General features: G+C 36.9%; 1 protein-coding gene across 5 annotated transcripts in view; it reads left to right on the top strand.

The window, feature by feature from the left end:
- The window catches only part of LOC139751618 (low-density lipoprotein receptor-like), a 506,290-nt gene extending 493,924 nt beyond the window's left edge, over positions 1 to 12,366 (top strand). For 3 of the 5 annotated variants that reach the window (XM_071667236.1, XM_071667235.1, XM_071667237.1), the window contains exon 17: positions 7,399 to 12,366. In XM_071667236.1, the coding sequence (XP_071523337.1) occupies positions 7,399 to 7,440 (42 nt within the window). In that variant the 3' untranslated portion in view covers positions 7,441 to 12,366. Of the gene's footprint in view, positions 1 to 5,953; positions 5,998 to 7,398 lie in introns of all 5 variants that reach the window. The other 2 variants (XM_071667239.1, XM_071667240.1) reach the window with 1 other exon arrangement.
- Positions 12,367 to 13,903: the final 1,537 nt, after the last annotated feature.

Below are 13,903 nucleotides of genomic sequence, written 5' to 3'. Positions count from 1 at the left end.
AATTACCTCTAATCTAATAATGTCCTTTGACCATCTCTTCTAATCACATATGTATAGGTACTTATATTTGTATGTATGTGCTCATACTTGTTTGTCATTTCCCGCATGAGGAACAGACACCAACCCCCACAACAATGACAGCAAAAAGCTGGCCATTTTCATAGCTGGCTGCCATGTTGCAGTCATCTCAAAAACACTGAAATTTTATATTGGGATTCCCTAAGTGGCACAGTGGCAGTATACATGCATTCCACTTCCATCAGTCTTCAGGCACCTCACTGTGATCCATATATACACTGAAAATCCTAATTAACCAATCAACACAGTCACACCCTTTCTTAAGAATCAACTGGATTGCCATCCACTGCAGATGCCTTGCCACATTTCATGTTATGCAAGGTTTTAACCACCAAGCCACTTGCCATGAATCTCTCACTTCTAGACTGAAGTAACTTAATGTGCTACCCTATCATCAGATCCCATGTATACTTATGTATGTACATCTTTTTAAACCATGTATTCCCAATTACAAGTTGTTCACCATTTTACATTCACATCACTAAATACCCAGTGACACCAAATTATACCCTCAACTACCACATTACCCCCTTTACACTCAAGTCATCCATCGCTAATATACCCCCTTTACACTCAAGTCATCCATCACTAATATACCCTCTTTACACTCAAGTCATCCATTGCTAATGTATATACCCCCTTTACACTCAAGTCATCCATTGCTAATATAACTCCTTTACACTCAAGTCCTCCATCGCTAATACCCAGTCTCAAATGTCAGTACTACTAACACACTCATCTCTCAAAACACTCACCTCTCTTTGTTGGACTTCTCATGGCCAAATACATAAGCACTGCTGATCACCCTTCTCTTATAATCCACTCATATTTTAACCCACATCAATCTGGGACTTTCTTCCTTACAAACTTTCACACATTCCCACAACTGTGTGTGTGTGTGGACGGGAAGATGAGGAAGATTAATGCAAGTGTCTTGGAGATGAGGGCAGGTCTACAGTATCCTTGGGGTGAAGATTTTAATTTGAAGATTTTAATTTTAATCCTAACCATTCATTCAGCAGCATTATCACCCATACATCCAGTTGCTTTGTCACACAACAACTTATGTAAGGCTTTCACTACCTCATGTCTTTTTGCCACACCATTTGCCATGACTCTGTCACTTCTCATACCACCTTGCCTCAAACACCCTTCATCCATCACCTTATCAGACAGCACATCACCACATCAGTCCTGTGCATGTCTCTCACCCTTTTATCTGCTTAGGTCCAGATAACTTTCAGTCCTTCCTTCCATCTTTCCAGTCTTCCTCTCCTCCATGTTCCTTTCACTTGTGACACATATATCGAGTCAGTCTCTCCTTTTATCTTATTTATCCAGACCATATCAACACGCTGTTCAGCTATCTGTCATATTCACCGTAGTACTACATTTCTCTCTTATGCTCATGCTCTCATTTCTTACATGATCAAACCCCCCAAACACTGCATAATTTCTACAAGTATTTCAGTTCCAATACATCCACCCTCTTTACTTTTGTGTTAAGGGCCAGTGACTTGCACTAATGCAGTACGTTTGGGACTACTTTACCATCAAACATACCCACCTTTGCCTTCATGGACAGCGACTGTTCTTTCCACACACTAATGCACGTAGGACTTTTGCCCCTTTACCTATCCTGTGAATCTTTTTAGCCCCCTCAATTCCTTCTTTTGCCTTATTCTTTTCAAGGTATCTGAAATTCTCCACTTTACCCAGGTTCTCTCCATTCAAACTAATACTTAATTCAACTTGTCTCCCCACCCTTCATAATCTATCATTCATTAATAATGCTTTTCACCTTCTCGCACACACTTCCAAATTAGGTGGCACCTACTGCTGCTATTCTAGAGATAGTTGTGGGTTTTGGGCTACCCCTACCAGAGAGGTACTCCTGCTCAGGCTTTGGGAGAGACATTGGTGGCAGTGTGTGCCAGTGCTGTGGCTTTTGTAATGTACCCTTTTCAGGCCCAGATTGCTGTATTTTTCCCCCCAGTTCATCAACGTGAGGTTTGCTAGCATTCAACCCCAGTCTCACAACCTTCTCCATTTCATACCCATACTTGACAGCACATAAGTTGCACATCTCTATTTTCTTTTTCATTGTTTACTCGTGTAAAAATCAACAGTTTGAGAAATATCTGGTGTTGAACCAGAGCAATGTTATTGATCGAGAAGGGCTGGGTAGTTTCTGAGGTCCATTTGACTGATATCATGTGACAGGGACCCACCCCACTTCCAAAACCCTGACACCTACCTCTTAGTCAATTCATTTTTACAACATTCACACTCTTGAATCTGACTCTCCCTCTGTAATTTACCACCAGATTACCTCATCCCCTATCCCATCACCAGATCTCCAATTAAAATTCTCTCTCATGATTCTCCCTCAAGGTGAGGTATTTATGCTTACTGTAGTAGAAAAACATATTACTCACCTTTGTATCTTGAGTCTCCTAACTTTGAAGATATCTTGCTCAAAATCCTTCTACTTCCCATTACATTGCTTATTTGTCCAGTTCTTCCAACTGTGGACAATGTTTTGGGGAATTGACTCCTTTTCTCGAAGCACATCTTTCTTCACATCTGCCCACTGACTACTGGTACCGTAACCAGACATTCAGCGGAGCAGAGGCCTTTTCTGTTTCCATCCTTAATGATCCGGAGCAATTATCTGAACACCCAACAAGAGTTCCTAGCCTTCACAACCACTCTTCCAACTTGCTAGACTTCTGTTTTACCTCTGAACCCTTCCGTTACTCATACACCAAAGGAGTCTTCCAATTACAGTCATATTTGTTACATCTAATTGCACGCGTACACACACACACACAAGTAAAAAATAAGATAAAATGCCAACTTTGGCACTTTGGGAGAACTGAGCAGTCATCCCTGGGCAGCTTCTTTACTGACTTTCCATGGGATGAGTATTGCTTCTCTGGGTAGGATACCTTGTGTTGTGCTTAATGCACAACACAAGGTAACTATCATTCTGTCAGACACGGAATCCTCTTCCCTTCCTGATCACCAGTATGGATTTTACAGTTCCAGTTCTGTTGATCTCTCCTGTGTGACTCACTTCTGGTTCTCTTCTATCAGGGATTTTGGTGAAACTTTTGTCATGGCCCTTGACATTTTCAAAGCATTTGACGGCATGTTGCATAAGTTCTCACTTCCCTAAACTCCCTTCCTTCGGCTACTCTGCTTCTTTCCATTCCCAGCCTTACAGTTTCCTATCTGGCCACTCCATTGAAGTAGTTGTTGATGAAGCAACTTCCCACTCCTATGCTATCAACAGTTATATTCCTCAGCATTCTCTTATGTTGCCTGATTTCTGTCTTCTCTTGATAAATTTTTTCTTTTCTGCTTCAAACCCTATTCATTCATGTTCTGATGATTCCACTTTACATACTTCAACTTGCTTCTCCTACCCTCCTCCTTCTAATACTCATTCTCTTTCTTATACTAAACTCATTTTTTTCAGTTTGATCCATTGCAGTTTCTTCCTGTATCTCTAAGAAACATTTGTTTTCTTCTGTTCTAATTTAAGACAACGCAGTTTAACCCTGTAATAACAAAAACACGTTGGGATAACTATATCCTCCTCTGTCATAGAAACTCCACATTATCAGCATTACAAAGTCTGCTAACCAAGAGTTGGGAGTGTTACATAGGTTGCATAATAATTTTTCTTGCAAACACCTATTTCATATCCACAGGGAGTTTTATTTCCCAGTTTTGGAGTACAGCTTAACCTCTCCAATACTAGAGTGGAACAATAGCTTTTGTCTGTTTGATTCTCCTGGCACATCTCGTCAACCATCACTTTCGATATACTGCAATGTTGTTGTTCTCTTTCTCCTTTATACAGGCATTATTGTGACTTTTTTTTTCTCATGAACTGTCTGCATGTCCCCTTCCCCAAGGCTTGGATATGAGTTACAATTTGGCTGCTGCTTTCCCCTATTTCTGAATGGAAAGTAGCCAATTTTGGATTGGCTGTTATGAAATATCCTTCCCCAAACATCTAAATTGTGGAATTTTCTTCTTCCTCTCATCTTTCCCTCCTCACATGGTCTTTTTTTCCTTTACGAGTCAGGTTTATGTATCTGCAAAGCCCATATTAATTTCTACTTTATATTTCCTTTACTTTTTTCTTTCACCTGTGATGACCTTTGATTGGGGCATACTGTGCCCTGCCTTGTTAGTCACCATAGAAACAAAAAGTTTTGCAGTTTCTCACTTGAATCTGCCACTAGAGCCATGTCATCTGCAATTGGCAACGACTCATTATCTAGACCCACCCTTTCCAGCATAATGTAGAACCATCCCACTCTTTAAGACCCTGTAATTTATCTCCACCACCTTAGTCATAAACAAAACAAAACAAAAAAAGCCATGGTGACATCACAGACACCTTAATCCTTCTCCCACTTCCTCACCCAAGACACTCTTCTCTCTCGCATACTTTTCTCAGAACATAGTGCATAAGCTGTAATAATCACCCACATCAGTATGGACTTCACTTCCAGCAACACTCTAAAACATTTCCACAACTCCTTCAGCAGAAATGCCACCCTCTCCTTTGCTTTTGTTCTTACACTAAATTTACCCTTTGGACATTCCTAAACCATTTCCCCCCTTTTCCTTGAGCTTAGTTTTACCCAGAGCTAGAACTCCCATACATACATAAGTATACATTTCTAAGCATTCCACCTGTCTCTCCCTTCTCAACCTGTCTACATCTACATACATTCAGACACCCCAGCCTGAGCCTTTGAGGAAGATGAGCATTTTTGTTTGGCTCCTCCAGCTCCTGCAACATTTAGTCACCTTCTGTATATGTAGTTCTAAAGTAGCAATGTGAAAACTTTTCCTCAGGTTGAGTTCTTGATACTATTTCATGAAGATGGCAAAAGAAATAATGTAAAAAATATAGATTAGATGTGGGTTTTCATTGCCTTCTTGCCCAAGCCATTTATTTTCTTCCGGATATGTGTTAGTTCCCCTGCTCGATGGAAACCTGAATTAGGTACTGGCATTTAATTGTTCTGGCAGAAAGAGTAAATCTTGATTACATATAGTAGTCTGAGAATGGCTAGCCAGAAGTAATTTTTCTCTGCAGTAGCTGCAGGAGCCAATGTGCAATAGGGTTAGGGGCTTTTCCAAATGATTATAGTCCTTATTATGAGGAGACAGAAGGGTTGCTGTACTTTCAACTTAACTTGTCTTGGCACGGATAATTCTGACCACTTTAGAAGTATTTTTGTTTACTCTTTCCCATTGGACATAGCACAGTCACCTGCTGCTGCAGCTTCATTTTCTTTGAAATTGAGATAGACATAGGCAGAGGAGGATGGAACCATGTATATTTTTCATAGGAGAGAAATTGAGGTAGACATAGGCAGAGGAGGATGGAACCATGTATATTTTTCATAGGATGTACAAAATATATTGTTTGCAAATACAGTAGAAGGATAGAGAATTGTTAGTATTTAACATAGTATAAGCCTCACATTTCTCAGGTAAATATTTTTATCTTTTGTGGATATTTGCCATTGTACAGATAATCTGCATTACAATTTGCAGTTAACTAACACCTCTTTTGAGCACTTGCTTATGGCTTAACATACCATGAATTATATTTTAGAATGTGAATGATGTTGACACTTGGATTCCTAAGATTATGTAAAGAATACAAAATCACTGATTTAATAAAATCATCATGTAATATAAACTCCAAGTATTTGAATATGAAAGTAAGTACATTAACTGAATTTCTATAGGTGACAAAATCATTCACAAGTCCAGATGATATCTAGGCACCTAACACCAATGCACTAACTGCACCTTTTCCCCCACCTTGCCCACATAGGGCCTTTGTGAGCCAATGGTTAACACGCTCAAATTCTAATGACGGTAAGCCACAGCAGAAGTACATTGTGGTTTTGCTTTTTTATGGTGTACCAGTAGAATAATGTTGTGCCTCTTTTCTCAAGCCTTACCAGATTCCTGTTGAAGTTTGGATCAGATTTATATATGTACAGTCGTAAATACATAACCTGAAACCATAAAATGACTTGTAACTGTTATTGGTGTGATACTAAGAAAAGAATTAGGAATGTTGTAGGTTTGGATTATCACAAAGAATTCATGCATTTAATGCAGGCTGTTTCAAATTATTTGAAACTAAGTCTTCAGCAAAGACACTTTAGCATAAATCATGGTATTAGTAATATAGAGAATACCAAAACATAATAGTCATACTTGAGAATTTTCCTCTGTAAGTAATATATATCTTGCAATCAGAATTAGATACATAGTGTAGTGCCTTCCTTAAAATTGCAGTTACTGGTCATTGCTACAACTTTGAATATTAGAGACATAGCAGTTGTAATTGGGATTTGTCAAAAGAATAATGACTGATTTAAATCTAGTTATTTGGCAAGTCATTAGTCTGCCATTCAGGAGAGAACAGTAATCTGGTAGAGATCATAGTTTATGCTAATAGTTATGAATTTCTTTTGCATGCACATTCATGTAGCAAAATAAGGTACATTTAAGTGCTTATTCAAGGACAGCATTCAATTTATTATGAATTCAAATGTTAGTTCTGATCTTGGGTAAATTCATTGTTGTGAGTGAAAAGTAGATTCTTGTTTAAGTGCATAGTTAGAACAGTTGATTGCTATAATGTGTGGTATCAAGCTTTCACATAGGAACTATTTATGGACGATTGCTTCTTATTCATATTAGTCCTGTAACTGCTTTAGTCCTCACTTTTGTTGTGATAAATCACTACAAAATACTGTAGCCAGGTACTCTACAAATGAAACACTGTAGCTAAATCTTTTAATACTTCACAGATTATCTAACAGATGCTTTGTTTTTGTCAGGCTTCAGTTTTGACTCTATACGTGCTTAATTTTTGTTTTCTCTAGTGATCATGATCTGTCTTCAGTTTACTGTGGTGTATGGCATATTTTAATACATAGTCTTGAATTAGGTAATCAAAAGCCCTTATGTAGGAGGATGTCACTTTAAGCTTAACTTTTTGTTTCACATTGAAATCTTTGGTACAAAATTTTGTTAAAAACTAACAGTTTTGGTTCAGTGAATATGATAGACAGTACAATACAAGCTTTTGATGGCAGTTAAACATCATTACATTAAAATTGCTATTGTCATAGTTTATTAAATGCCAAAATAATAAATTTCAATTTATTCATGTTTTCTGATGAAATTTATACTCTCAAATTGATTGATAGATATTGCATTGATTGATCTTGATTATACAGCACTTATTAATTCTTTTTTCAGTCCCTGGAGCCTCTCACTCATAGCAGCAACAACTTCGTATGAAGGCAGTGGATGGATTTCTTCCCTGGCTCATTGCCATCTCTGTTAGGGTTTCCAGGAATGGACATAGTCCTCTACCTTAGCAGTGACTGAACATGAGTCAGAAGGCCAACACACATAGACTCTATATATAATATATATAAATATATATATTTTACCGATTTGTGATGGGATTGGCAAGTTTTGCCACCTTTTAGACTCCTTTTCTTGTCTTGAAGTAGCATAGCAAGTTAATTTAATGCAAAATCTGAAAATATGAAGCTGAAAGATGTAGATCTTTTCAGTTTCTGTGTCAAGTGGCCAAATGAAAAGATGTAGAACTTGCAGGGACATGAAATGATATGGAGTCCAAGATGTTAGTGGTGAAGTGGTGATGGTTCTTGCTGAAGTGAGAGTCTGATGTGGGACATTTTGGACTTCAGGTATTGTGGAAGTTGATGTCTGTATACACAGCAGACAGTTGTGTGGCAGTACACATTAATTTCATCCCTACTAGCAGCCAAAGAGAAAATTTCAAACCAGTTAGTGGTCCATGGACATACTAGCTGAGAAGTACATGTTCCAAGGTTTTGAGGTTCCTGTTAACCCATAGTTTGAAGTCCAGGATGGAGCATCAGATTATATACCCACAGATGAGACCAGAAGATTGGAGAGAGGCAGAGTTGGTGTCAGTGTGATTGTGTAATTTGTTCCATGCTCACAAGTTCTCTGCAGAAATATTTCTTCAGAGTTGCCATTTTTACAACTTGATGTTCTGTACATGAATACCCTCAAGTCTTTTTGTATATATATAGGAAAAATCTCAAGCTTCCAATGTCCTTTACTGCAGGAAACTGAATGTGACACAACCAGCAATTTTAACCCTTTGCCAGTATTTCAATGCAACTTATTTGCTTTTCTTAAAACACCAAGTACTGGAAAACTTATAAACAATTACTTATTTCTTTATATAAATAGGAGAATTTGCCTGTCTAAGATGTGCATTGGAAACTTTGTAAAAAAAAAAAAAAAACATTCTTTAGATTTGCAAGGAAATTTTCTCACTGAAATAAGGATAACTGTGTATTTGGACATCTCAACAAGACTCACAATCATGTTCAGCGAATATGGTTGGTGATGGTGAGGCTTGACAGGCGGAGATCGTCCTATGCTTACGAGTACAAAGGCATATTGATTATTTCCCTTTATAGGATTTCTACCTTGTTAATATTTTTAGAGGGTTATCATGGTTAGGACTTGGAATCTTTCCTTCAGTATGTATATTAGTCATTGTGCCACTGTGTTCAGAAAATACAAAATTCGCTCAAGAGAATTAGAATCTCGGGCAGTCTTGAGTCCAATTTTCCAAAATTGCCTCAAAGGAATTTACCCTTTCAACTCAGGCAGAGGTATGCAAAACTTGAATAAGACTTGTATATAGAGAGACCTATGATTTTATTGAAGGATATTTGACTGCCTAGAGAATAATCTAACCCTCTTGTATAGGTTGGTGAAAAGAGTGAATGTAAGATTTGCTTCATATGTTTTTCTCATTGATTACCCCTTTTACAGTGTGGCTAGTTGACTTTTGGAAAAACATGAACCTATGTACACTATACAAGTATTACAACTAGCACTTGTCAGCTGTATAGTTCTGTAGTAGTTTTTTTTTTTTTTTACTGGGATTGTATTTATGCTCAACTGTTACCTTTAGATCACTGTCTGAAAGTTGTAAACCAAAATTTGGATAATATGCACAAATATATTCTAAATAAGATGCTTCCTTAGTATTAACACTTCAGAAATACATAACTGTTTTGTATTCTGTATTATGTAACCAATATAATTAAGATACATTCATCAGATTTCAGTGAATTGCAAATTTTATCCACTTTCCACCAACCTTCTGCAATATATTGACACATGACATAAGCAGTATCATTACCAGTGCCAACTTATACATAAACTTTTTTTTTTTTAAATGTTCACATATGATGAGGGAGAGAGGAAGGGAAGATTATCCCACATTTCTTTAATGTGAAATGATACATTTTTTTGGTCCTTGAATAGATGTAATGATAAGGCTAACTTTCTTCTATGATGTAAGCAAGATGAGCCTTATTAAAAGCATTATAATGAGGCTCAAAATGGCTGATCATGTTAATAAAAACGTGGAAAAAATTGCCCATTCTAGTCCAGCGTCTAGGTTAGACTTGATTTGGCTAGTTGGTAGAATTAGTCTAGAAATTAAGTACATTTCATTTTGTCAGTGTGCTTTTCTACCAGTACTGTTTTTATGTGTAAAATGTAGGAAGACATGTCTATTAATGAATGATTGATTATCATAAGGTAAAGTTATTCTGTGTGATTTTATACATCCTCTTGTAAGTTTTGAATCAACATGCTCTTTGTTCACAATTGTAGTTCAGAATATCTAGTTCTACCCTTTGGTTTGAAGCTAACTAGCCAGGAACATATACTGTTTCCTACATCAGATATCACCTTACCTTTATGTCATGTTTCCAGTCTTGTTTGGAGAATAGGCACACGTATGCAGTATGCCTAAGGAAGCTAACAGTATCCAATGGGGCCTTTTCTGCTTGATGTCAGCTGATGTGAACTTGTGTATCATTCAGCTGAATCCTCTCAGGCAGATGTTGTTGCCTCTGCATGATAACTGTAGCCTTTTAATATTAGCTAGAGCCATCACTTACTACAGTATTTGAATCGTTGGCCATTAGAGAAAGATGAATGAAGATATCTTGATCCTCTACATTGTTGCATTGCAAAACAGACATTTTATGAAATGTTTCCAGAATTCATTTGTTCTTAGTGTAAATGTAATGTGGTCATCTGGTGAATATACATGCTTCATTTATTATATAATTGATTTATCATCATTTTAAGGATATGGACTATATTAATCTCAAGTGATTTTTTTTTTTATAATGTATAACCAAAGATTATTGTTTTTAAAACAAGTAGGCATATTTAAAAAAAAATGAATAGATCTTTCTCCCATTTATATATAAAGTGTATTCCCAATGGGAATTTTTCTTAGCCGTCTTAGCTTGTTTTTCAGTCATACCAAAATGGATTTGAAAAGATGGCTGGCATCATTTCTAACGCATTATAAATAGTCAGCTAAAACAAGCTTTGAGAGCATTCAATCCATTTCTGGTGTAAGTGAAAACTAGTTGGTGGTTACTTTCGTTTAGGATGACTTATGATCTTTGAAAATAATTTTGTTCGATATGTGTAATAAAATAAGTTGTGTAGGCAGTTAATTAGACTGTCATTTGACACCAGAGGGACATTAGGTTTAAACTGTGATATACAGTGTAGTTATATTTTTTGCTTGTTTCTCTCAGTGTCTATAGTTCATGTATTTGTATGACAACTAAACTGATATTGTATATCTGCAGAAAGTATGAACATCGTTTATCATTGAGGGAAGCAAGGCTATGACTAAAATCTTTTTTTGTCTTGTTTGATCCATCTCAGAAAATATTGAGTATTTTTGACTGTGGGTGGTGAAAAGTGTAAATGTAATTATGCATGATTAGCATGAAAGTGTATTTAAATTGGGTGTAAGGAATGCTCAGCCTTAAACCCAATGAACTTCCAAGGTTTCTAGGCTACGGTTGGTTTCGAGAATTGAAGGTTGATAAATTACTCCAGTTAATCGATTGATATTCATTACTAAATATACAAATGTTACCACTGAACCTCTTATACATCGAGAGAAGCTGTTCCTCAGCTTGAAAGTATTCTTCCTTGTAACCTGCAATTTCGAATGCCACCCAAAACTCAATGATATCTGACTACCACATCTTGGATCATTTTTTTGTATACAGTTTACAGGTAAATGATATGTCACTGTGGTGGGTTGAACTATATAGTTGAAATTTGTTGTGCATATTTTACAAATGCACAGTACATTTCATCAACTAAAGAAGTTAAATGTTGAATCGACTACTGTATCATCATGAATCAATCAATCCCCTTGAAAGGATATTTTATTGGTAATGAAACAAGTCTTAGTCTTCAGTTGACAGTTTTATGTGCTCCAGTGATATTACTGATTAAGAAATAGTGTGGTTTTCAATAGTTGAATAAATGGGAAGAATACCAGAAATAATTTGTTTCTGGTGAATCGTGTAGCAAAGGAAATGCTGCCTTATTTATTTTTTTTTTATTTTAAAGTTAACCAGCTATTTTAAAGGAAAGTAATGTTTCATTCAATAAAACATACCTTTGAAGATCCAACATACCAGTCCAGAGATCCGTCCTGTTGACACCGCCTGTGCTAGTGTTACCCAAGTAATTCTTTTTAAAAAAATATAATGAAGTCTTTTGTCCACCATCAAGGTAATTCAAAGAGCTACTGCTATTCTGCATATTTTTTAGTTAACAAAAAATGAAATGCAGTATGTGTTTTGAGACACTATAATATACTTCCCATAATCATTTACTATTTTTGATATATACAGTTTTCACCAATACTGATCAGATCTGCATTGGCATTACCAATTTGGTTTTATTTGACATTTGGTTTTGTAGTAATAAATGTAATTTGTTAAAGAAAATTGATATTCAGCCTTTCTAAATGGCGAGGGTGCATTTTGCTTGGCGGCATAAAACATTTAAATTCGTCTAGTTTAACACCACCTGTGAATATCACTGTCAGGAATCACATTTTCTTTGATAATACTTCTTTAGCTGTACTCCAATTGATGGAATTCCTAAGGCTGAGTGAAGTGGTTGTGTGAGAATGTGTGGTAGTAAAATTACCAAGTAATAAATTAGTCATTTGACTTAAGCAAACCTTCAGATCCAATAGGCTTGAGCACAGTGTCCACTCTGTGTGCTTGTATTTAGGTTATAAACTATGGTACTGTACATTAGAGTATTGTAACTATCAGTTTCATAATAAAATACTTCATCAGGCATGTGCTTTTCCATATTTCCCTGGGTTTGCTATGAGCAGTGGTGTGTACAATTAAGAAGCAAGGTAAGCATGGCTTAAAAACACTTTTCTCATATTCTATTTCTTAATTTTCTATTATAGATCATTTAGTCACATAAAACATTGTACACTTATTAGTTATCACACCGAATTTAAATCTTTACTAAACAGGAACCCAACTTTGCAAGACCTTTATTGCTAAAAAATCTACTATACATGCAATATATAATTGCATGCCTAAATGTCATGATTATTTATATATAGATTATCCTTAGGGATGGGAGAAAGAATACTTTACATGTATTCTCTGTGTCATAAAGGGCGACTAAAAGGGGAGGTTGGAAATCCTCCCCTCCCGTTTTTAATTTTCCAAGTGAGTCAAGGGGGCCAAGGGAGGATATTCCCTCTAATGCTGTCCTCTGTCTTTAACACTACCTGGCTGACGCAGAAAATGGTGAATACGAGTGAGTTTGTTAGTAGTTTTGATGCACGAGACCGGGTTATAGTGATGGATGATTTGAATGCAAAGGGAGCAATATGGCAGTTTAGGGAATAATTGGTGTACATGGGGTGTTCAGTGTTGTAAATGGAAATGGTGAAGAGCTTGTAGATTTATGTGCTGAAAAAGGACTGGTGATTAAGAATACCTGGTTTAAAAAGAGATACACATAAGTTTAATAAACAAAAATAAATAAATAAATATATATATTCATTTTATTGATTTATTTTGCTTTGTTGCTGTCTCCCGCGTTAGCGAGGTAGCGCAAGGAAACCGACGAAAGAATGGCCCAACCCACCCACATACAAAATGTATATACATACACATCCACACACGCAAATATACATGCCTATATATCTCAACTTATACATTTACATACACACACAGACATATACATATATACACATGTACATAATTCATAGTCTGCCTTTATACATTCCCATCGCCACCTTGCCACACATGAAATAACAACCCCCTCCCCCCTCATGTGTGCAAGGTAGTGCTAGGAAAAGTCAACAAAGGCCACATTCGTTCACACTCAGTCTCTAGTTGTCATGTAATAATGCACCGAAACCACAGCTCCCTTTCCACATCCAGGCCCCACAGAACTTTCCATGGTTTACCCCAGACGCTTCACATGCCCTGCTTCAATCCATTGACACCACGTCGACCCCGGTATACCACATCATTCCAAGTCACTCTATTCCTTCCACGCATGTTCAGGCCCCGATCACTCAAAATCTTTTTCACTCCATCTTTCCACCACCTCCAATTTGGTCTCCCACTTCTCCTCGTTCCCTCCACCTCTGACACATATATCCTCTTTGTCAATCTTTCCTCACTCATTCTCTCCATGTGACCAAACCATTTCAAAACACCCTCTTCTGCTCTCTCAACCACACTCTTCTTATTACCACACATCTCTCTTACCCTATTATTACTTACTCGATCAAACCACCTCACACCACATACTGTCCTCAAACATCTCATTTCCAGCACATCCACCCTCCTCCGCACAA

Source organism: Panulirus ornatus, chromosome 11, assembly GCF_036320965.1.
Source record: "Panulirus ornatus isolate Po-2019 chromosome 11, ASM3632096v1, whole genome shotgun sequence".
NCBI classification, from domain to species: domain Eukaryota; kingdom Metazoa; phylum Arthropoda; class Malacostraca; order Decapoda; family Palinuridae; genus Panulirus; species Panulirus ornatus.
Note: the sequence above shows the minus strand (reverse complement) of the source record. Positions and strands in the feature narration are given on the sequence as shown.